Source organism: Aegilops tauschii, chromosome 4, assembly GCF_002575655.3.
Source record: "Aegilops tauschii subsp. strangulata cultivar AL8/78 chromosome 4, Aet v6.0, whole genome shotgun sequence".
Classification (NCBI taxonomy): Eukaryota; Viridiplantae; Streptophyta; class Magnoliopsida; order Poales; family Poaceae; genus Aegilops; species Aegilops tauschii.
Genome location: NC_053038.3, coordinates 101,512,100 through 101,520,356, shown reverse-complemented (window position 1 = coordinate 101,520,356; position 8,257 = coordinate 101,512,100). Strand labels below are relative to the sequence as shown.

The window sequence follows — 8,257 nt, the reverse complement described above, 5'->3', positions numbered from 1 at the left end:
GTCACTGACAGTGGGTCCAGAGGGCCCACTGGTCAGGTTTGACCGTTCCTCCCTCTCCCTCCTCTCCTCTGCCCGACGGGAGCGGGACTCCGGCGATCGCCGGCGACGAACGGCGGATCCTCGAGGGCATCTGAGGGCAGGGATGGACCGGCCAAACCGAGGCGGTCCTCTTGGTGGTCGCTGGGTCATCGGAGGTGGGAGGAGTCGCCGGCGGCGAGCTCCGCGGCGGAGGGGGCTACGGGTGAGAAGTGGGTTTTGGGCCCCGATGGTCTCCGATCGAGGTTGGGTTGCTGGGCAGCTCCGCAAGGACAAGGGGAAGCTACTGGTGGCATTGGTTGGGCAAGAGAGTGGCTGGCTGCGATGTATTTCACCGGAGCGCAGTGGCGGCTGAACTGGCCGGAGTTGGGGAAGATGGCCCTGTCCGGTCAATCTACGGCTAGGGAAGAACCAGGGGGAAAGTATGAGGTCGCTTGAGGTCTTGCACGAGCTCGGGGGTCCCTTAAATAGGCGCTCAGGGTTGGGCCGCGGCGGCTGAGGATAAGATCGCCGGCGACAGCCGTGCTGTAGCCGCAGGGCGACGTGGCGGCGACGGGAGCGTGCCGACGAGCTTCGGGATAAGACCGGGCTGTTCACGGGGGCAGCTGGCACGCTGGGGTGGCTTGGGCGGCGCCGTCCATGTCAGAGGTTCGCTGCCGACGCCGGCGTGCCGCCAAGAGCTCTGCCAGCGGCGCTGCAGGGCGCCAGGGGTGGCGTGGGGAGTGAGCGAGCGTAGTGCACGGTTCAGCAGTGGAGCAGGGGCCAGGGACGGGTCGCGTCGAGTGCGGCAGTGCGACGCGGCGGCTCAGTGCGCGCGCGTGCAAAACGTGCGCTCTGGGCGCGCCCAGAGCACGCACGGAACCTGCTCGACGAAATGCGAGGGCGGTGTAGAGCGCGAGGGTGGAGCTGGCAATGAACAGGACAGGGGTAGGGGTAGCTAGGAGCTCAGTGGACATGGTTGCTGGGTCATTGGAGCAAGATCACAGTGCAAACTAGGAAACATGCCCAAAACTGACTGTGCACACCAAGTGTTCGACAGAATGCCAAGTGTACTTAGGCAACTCTTGGAGTGGCCAAAATCTCCAGATCAGGGTCTCTTTAGGTGTGGATGATGAAGGCAAGATCATTTGGGCAAAACCAGAAACTTGTTAGTGCAAATTTTGCAAAACCACAGTTTTGGACAGCAAGAAAAAAGGTTTATAGCATGCACTTAAAAACTTCCAATGAGTCCAATATCCTGGACTTAAGGGTTTTGAAGGGAGGGCTACAAGTAGGAAAAAGCTCAGGGTCACTAGAGCAAAATAAAATAAGGTTGCAGTACATATCACCAAATTGGACCAGAATGCAAAAGAGGGTGATTCACTCAAATTTTTCAAAGAACATCACTGGGTTTTTGCATAGAGTTGAATTGTATGCATCCACTGACATCTCCAAACACTTGGAAGAATTTTTAAAGAAATATTTAAATGGGTTGTAGTGCAAAAGTGCCTACTGGATCAGATTGGAAAAGTTGGTGTAGAGCTCAAAATCTCCAATGGCCAAAAGGTATTTTTGTGTAAAAGTGATGTGGAAACATCACATGACATCCCCAAATTTTGGTGGGAAATTTTAAAAGCATTTATCAAATGGTTACAGTGCAAAACAGGCTCCAAATTCAAAAGAAATCACTTTAAAAGAACAAAGCTCTGAGAAAACAAATCTTGCAATTTAAAAATCACTGATAAAGAATTGTTTTATTATAGAGAGTATACAAATCCAACAATCCTTTTGGAAAGTTTCCACTTGAGGTAAAAATCCACACAAATCAAGAGGGTGAATCAAGACAAATGGAAAAGTTTTATTTCCTGGCAAAAAATTTAATTAATAAAACAAGGTCAAAATTTTGGGGTGTCACAGTTGGCGAGTCCCCTCATCGTTGCCACCACCGGGCGGCCTCCTCCCCTTGTGTTCGGCGTTAAGCTTGCCGGCCTGCTTGAAGACCCAACAGCTTCCGTTGGTGTGATTAACTGGCTTATCGGGGTGGTCGTGAATCTGGCAGGGCTGATCCAGTATCTTGTCTAAAGTGGATGGTTCATCTCAGTTTGCCTTGAATGGCATCTTTCGCTGACCGGGTTGGGGACCGCTGAACCCAGCGTTGACCGCTGTGTCGTGCGTTTTTTCATTATGCTTGTGCCTGCTGCGTCGCGGCTTGCCATTGCCGTCTCGGACTTCGGAAGTACCCGGGTCGCTGACACAACTGCTTCTACGAGCGAGCCAGCTGTCTTCTCCCACGCAAAAGCGGGTCATCAGAGAAGTAAGGGCTGGCATGGATTTCGATTTTTCTTGACCGAGGAGGCAGGCGAGCCATTCGTCCCGGACGCTGTGTTTGAAGGCCGCTAGGGCTTTCGCGTCCGGACAGTCGATGATCTGGTTCTTTTTAACTAAGAACCTAGTCCAGAGCTCCCTGGATGACTCTCCAGGCTGCTGGACAATATGACTTAAGTCGTCGGCATCTGGTGGCCGCACATATGTGCCTTGGAAAATGTCGCGAAAGGCATTTTCCCAGTCCTCCCAACTGCCAATAGAATTTTCTGGCAGACTGTTTAACCAGTACCGAGCTGGTCCTTTGAGTTTTAATGGTAGGTATTTGATGGCATGGAGGTCATCTCTGCGGGCCATATGGATGTGGAGAAGAAAATCCTCTATCCACACAGCGGGATCGGTTTTTCCATCGTATGATTCGATATTCACGGGTTTAAACCCTTCTAGGAATTAATGCTCCATTACTTCATCAGTGAAGCAGAGTGGGTGTGCGGCCCCTCTATATTGGGCCACGTCGTGACGTAGCTCAGATGGAGTCCGTCTGCGGCTTTCGGCCCGGGCGTGACTGGATTTCTCACGTCCGGATAGGTGGCTGTCATCACGTGTCAAAGCACATCCCCGCGATCCGTAGATCGATCTGGTATGTCCTATTCCATTGTCCGGGTCCTGTCGAAGGTCGTGAGTAGAACCCCGAGCTGTCTTTTCTCTATTTTCACGTTGCGGTGGGGCGTACTGTAGTTCGGCTTGAGCTGCCGCTTTATCCCGACCGGGTGGTGGTCGGTCCGCCGCATTGTCCCGACCACGTGGTGGTCGGCCGCATGGTGCCTCCTCGTCGAACTGAGGTAGCAATTTGCGCTTGGGTAACTCTTGACTGGGCGCTTGAGGCCGTATTCTTCGGCTGCCAGGACATCGGTCCATCTGTCATTGAGCAGATCTTGGTCAGCTTGAAGCTGCTGCTGCTTCTTTTTCAGGCTCTTTGTAGTGGCTATTAGCTAACACTTGAAGCGCTCCTGCTCGAGAGGTTCCTCGGGCACGATGAACTCCTTGTTGCCGAGGCTCACCTCATCCTCGGAGAGCGGAAGATAATTATCGTCCTCTGAGTCGTAATTTGTGGCCTGTTCGTCAGGGCTAAGTTGCCCGTTTCCTTGTTCCTCCGGTTCGAAAGTTATTCCAACAGGGTCTTCATTGTTTTCGGCATCGTCCGGAGTATTATCTTCTCCGGTGCCAATGTTACTATTTTTTGAACGACGCGACTTAGAGCGGCGCCACGGAAGCCCGCATTTGGGCTGTTTCTCAGGATGTTTATCCTCAACTGGATCCTCTTTGCTGTTTGCTTTAGGTGTATCCACCATGTACACATCGTACGAAGAAGTGGTTGTCCAGTGTCCGGTAAATGGCTGGTTTTGGCCTTGCTCCTCATCTGCGTCGCCGTCCATACCGTCGACGTCTTCGGAGCCATAATCGAGCATGTCGGTTAAGTCCTTGACAGTGGCTATGAAGTGGGTGGTGGGTGGGAAACGAAATTCTCCGTCATCAGCTTCCAGTTCGAACCGGATATAATTCGGCTGAGAGTCACCCACCACGGACAGATTTTTCAGTGAGTTTAGCACGTCGCCAAAGGGTGAGTGCTGGAAGATGTCTGCGGCACTGAATTTGAAGACCGATAACCGATCGAGCTCAGCGTCCGCGGACGTACACGGTTCGGAACTTATAGCCGGGAACGAGTCCGGAGTCCCGGTGACACAGATATCACGCGAGGCTAAGTCTGTATGCGGCTCCAACGCCGCGGAATCTGCGGCCTCCATGGCGGGGTTGAGCTTCCCGTCCTCGGATGGCGCGATTTGCTCCGGATCTAAGGCCAGAGTAGTTACAGGAGCTATCTCCTGGATGTGTCCGATGACAGATTTAAGTCCTGTTCATCGAGGTGACAGGGAGCGGCTGCTGCAGTCTCAAATCCGTCGAAGATCAAGTCTCCACGGATGTCCGTGATGTAATTCAAGCTCCCGAATCTGACCTGATGGCCAGGGGCGTAGCTTTCGATCTGCTCCAGATGGCCAAGCGAGTTGGCCCGCAGTGCGAAGCCGCCGAATACGAAGATCTGTCCGGGGAGGAAGACTTCTCCTTGGACATCATCATTGTAGATGATCGAAGGGGCCATCAAACCTCTTGATGATGGCATAGTGGAACTCTCAATGAAAGCACCAATGTCGGTGTCAAAACCGGCGGATCTCGGGTAGGGGGTCCCGAACTGTGCGTCTAGGATCGATGGTAACAGGAGACGGGAGACACAATGTTTACCCAGGTTCGGGCCCTCTCTATGGAGGTAATACCCTACTTCCTGCTTGATTGATCTTGATGAATATGAGTATTAAAAGAGTTGATCTACCACGAGATCGTAATGGTAAACCCTAGAAGTCTAGCATGTATGAATATGGTAATGAGTATTCGGTCCTATAGACCTAACCCTCCGGTTTATATAGACACCGGAGGGATCTAGGGTTACACAAAGTCGGTTACAGAGAAGGGAATCTACATATTTGATTGCCAAGCTTGCCTTCCACGCCAAGGAGAGTCCCATCCGGACACGGGTGGAGTCTTCGGTCTTCGTATCTTCACAGCCCATCAGTCCGGCCCATGGCCAACAGGCCGAACGCCCGAGGACCCCTTAGTCCAGGACTCCCTCATGCACTTCCTACGGGCGAACAAGGAGGTGTTCGCCTGGGAGCCCAAGCAGCTAGTTGGGGTCCCAAGAGGGGTGATTGAGCATCATCTGAAGTTGTGCCCCAACGTGCGCCCTGTGAAGCACAGGACGCGATGACAGTCCATGGAGAAACAGGCTTTCATCGTCCAGGAAACCCGCAAGCTGGAGGCAGCAGGTGTCATCCACGAGGTCCGGTACCCAGAGTGGCTGGTGAACCCTGTCGTCATGCCAAAGAAAGGAGAAAAGGAGCGGATGTGCGCTGACTTCACCAACCTCAACAAGGCCTGCCCCCAAGACCCGTTCCCGCTGCCGCGCATTGACCAGATCGTTGACTCCACCGCGGAGTGCGACCTACTTTGTTTCTTGGATGTGTTCTCAGGCTACCACCAGATCAAGATGGCAGTGGAGGATGTGGAGAAGACAGCCTTCCTGACCCCGTGCGGGGTGTACTGCTACACCTGCATGCCGTTCGGACTGCGCAACGCAGGAGCGACCTTTCAGCGGCTGATGCACATTGCCTTGGGACGGCAGCTCGGGAGAAACACTGAGGCTTATGTCGACGACATCGTGGTGAAGTCTCAGGAGGCAAGAACTTTGATTCAGGACCTGGAGGAAACCTTCGCGAGCCTGCGCCAGGTGGATTTACGACTCAATCCAGAGAAGTGTGTGTTTGGTGTCCCTTCAGGCAAGCTGCTGGGTTTCCTCGTGTCACACAGGGGGATTGAGGCCAATCCAGAGAAGATCAAGGCGATTGAAGACATGAGCCCACCACAAACCCTCAAGGAGATGCAGAAGCTTGCCGGCTACATGACCTCACTGGGGCGCTTCATCTCCAAGCTGGGGGAGCGTGCCCTGCCGTTCTTCAAGCTGATGAAGAAGAAAGGCCTGTTCGAATGGACCCCGGAGGCTGACCTGGTATTTCAAGACCTCAAGAGATATCTGACCAGCCCGCCGGTGATGGTAGCACCTCGTCCTCTCGAGCCCTTGGTGCTTTAACTGTCTGCTACACCTCACTCCGCCAGCGCAGCGCTGGTGGCCATCAGAGAGGAGCGCCAAGTCAAGGGCCCGCCAAATGGAGCCATCAATCCTGGTGTGGCAGCACAATGCCAAGACAATGCTCCTGAGGCAGCGGTTGCCCCGACAGATTGTCAAGCCCCTAAAGCCGAGGGCTCGACTAGCTCTCCCGCCCTCGTCGAGCACCCAGTATACTTCGTCGGCACAGTGCTGCGAGATGCAAGAGCACGATACCCCATGCCTCAGAAGCTCTTGCTCGCGTTCCTGGTGGCCTCGCGCAAGTTGCACCACTACTTCCAGGGTCATCCCATCAAGGTCGTCTCAGCCTTCCCGCTGGAGAGAGTGCTCAGGAGTCCCAATGTTGTGGGAAGAGTTGCTGAATGGAACATCGAGCCGCAAGCATTTGACTTGGAATTCAGCACAACCAGGGTCATCAAGGGGGCTGCGCTCGCCGATTTTGTGGCAGAATGGACCGACGTCCCGGAGCTCGAAGCAGGCGAGAACCAATCCCTCTCTCCAGGGAGCGAAGCACCGGACGGGTGGGTCATGTACTTCGACGGCGTTTTCTCACACCAGGGCGCGGGGACTGGAGCAGTGCTTATCTCGCCCACCCAGGACAAGCTCTATTACGCCGTGCAGCTCTGCTTTCAGCAGGGCAAGAAGGTTTCCAACAACATTGTTGAGCATGAGGGATTGATCGCTGGCATCAAGGCAGCGGTGGCCTTGGGGGTGAAGCGCCTCACCATCAAGGGGGACTCTCAGCTCCTCGTCAACTTCTCCAACAAGGTGTACGAGCCAAGGGACGAGCACATGGAGGCGTACCTCGTGGAGGTACACAAAATGGAGAAGCAGTTCCTGGGTCTGGAGCTACAACATGTGCCCCGCGGCACGAACAAGGAAGCTGACGAGATCACCAAGAGGGCGTCAAAGCGTTGGCCTCAGGAACCAGGAGTCTTCGAGGAGCGTCTCTTCAAGCCCTCAGCGGCCCCACCAACCGCCAAACCTGGGCCACCTCAGGAGGAGCTCCCCTCACCGCCGACTTCAGGAGCCTCCGCCTGTGGCCCGACCTTGGGAGCACGTCTGCTCCTGGCACTCAGGCCTCGGGAGGGGTGCTGGATCGAAGAGTTCAAGGCATACTTGACGCAGGGCACGTTGCCGGAGAAGGAAGAGGACACAGAGCGTGTGGCCCGGCAGGCCACGGCGTATTGCATTTAGGATGGTGAGCTCTACAGGAAGCGACCGAATGACGTTTCGCTACGATGCATCTCCAGGGAGCAGGGGAATGAGTTGCTGGCTGACATACATGGCGGAGACTGCGGGCACCACTCGTCGTCACGCACCTTGGTTGGCAAGGCCTTCCGCAGCGGGTTCTACTGGCCCACGGCGCTCAACGACGCGGCCGAGCTGGTGAAATCCTGCGAGGCCTGCCAATTCCACGCCAAGCAATCCATCAGCCGGCTCAGGGCCTCCAGACCATCCCGCTCTTGTGGCCATTCGCGGTCTGGGGGCTGGATATCTTGGGCCCATTTCCTCGAGTGCCTGAGGGCTACCGCTACCTCTACGTCGCCATCGACAAGTTCACCAAATGGGCGAAAGTGGAAGCCGTCCGCACCATCCCAGCCGGGTCAGCAGTTAAGTTCATCAAGGGCCTCGTAAGCCGCTTCGGAGCCCCCAACCACATCATCACCGACAACGGCCCACAGTTCACTAGCAATCTCTTCAAAACATATTGTGCTAACCTTGGAACACAGATCTGCTACGCGTCCGTGGCACACCCCAGGAGCAATGGCCAAGCTGAACGCGCCAACGCGGAAGTCTTGCGGGGCCTCAGGACCAGGACCTTCAAGAAGAAGCTCGAGGCATGCGGAAGGGGCTGGCACGACAAACTCCAGTCCGTGTTGTGGTCCATCCGCACCACCGCCACCAAGCCTACAGGCGAAACACCGTTCTTCCTCGTCTACGGAGCGGAAGCGGTTCTCCCACACGAGGTCAGGCATCGCTCCGCGCGGGTCCTGGCTTTCGATGAAACACAGCAGGATGCCATGCGGGGGATGGATCTCGTGATGGGGGAGGAACGCCGCCGTGAAGCCGCGCTCCGAGCTGCGAGGTACCAGCAGGCGCTGCGGCGGTACCACGGCCGCAACGTCCGCTCTAGGACGCTCGAGGTGGGTGATCTCGTCCTGAGGCGGGTGCTCTCCAGGGAAG

General features: G+C 55.4%; 1 protein-coding gene across 1 annotated transcript; it reads left to right on the top strand.

Annotated features, from left to right (window-relative positions):
* The first annotated feature begins 6,862 nt into the window (after positions 1–6,862).
* LOC109762973 (uncharacterized) lies at positions 6,863–7,267 on the top strand. The gene has a single exon (XM_020321848.1). It carries the CDS (start codon positions 6,863–6,865, stop codon positions 7,265–7,267), a length of 405 nt encoding a protein of 134 aa, XP_020177437.1.
* Positions 7,268–8,257: the final 990 nt, after the last annotated feature.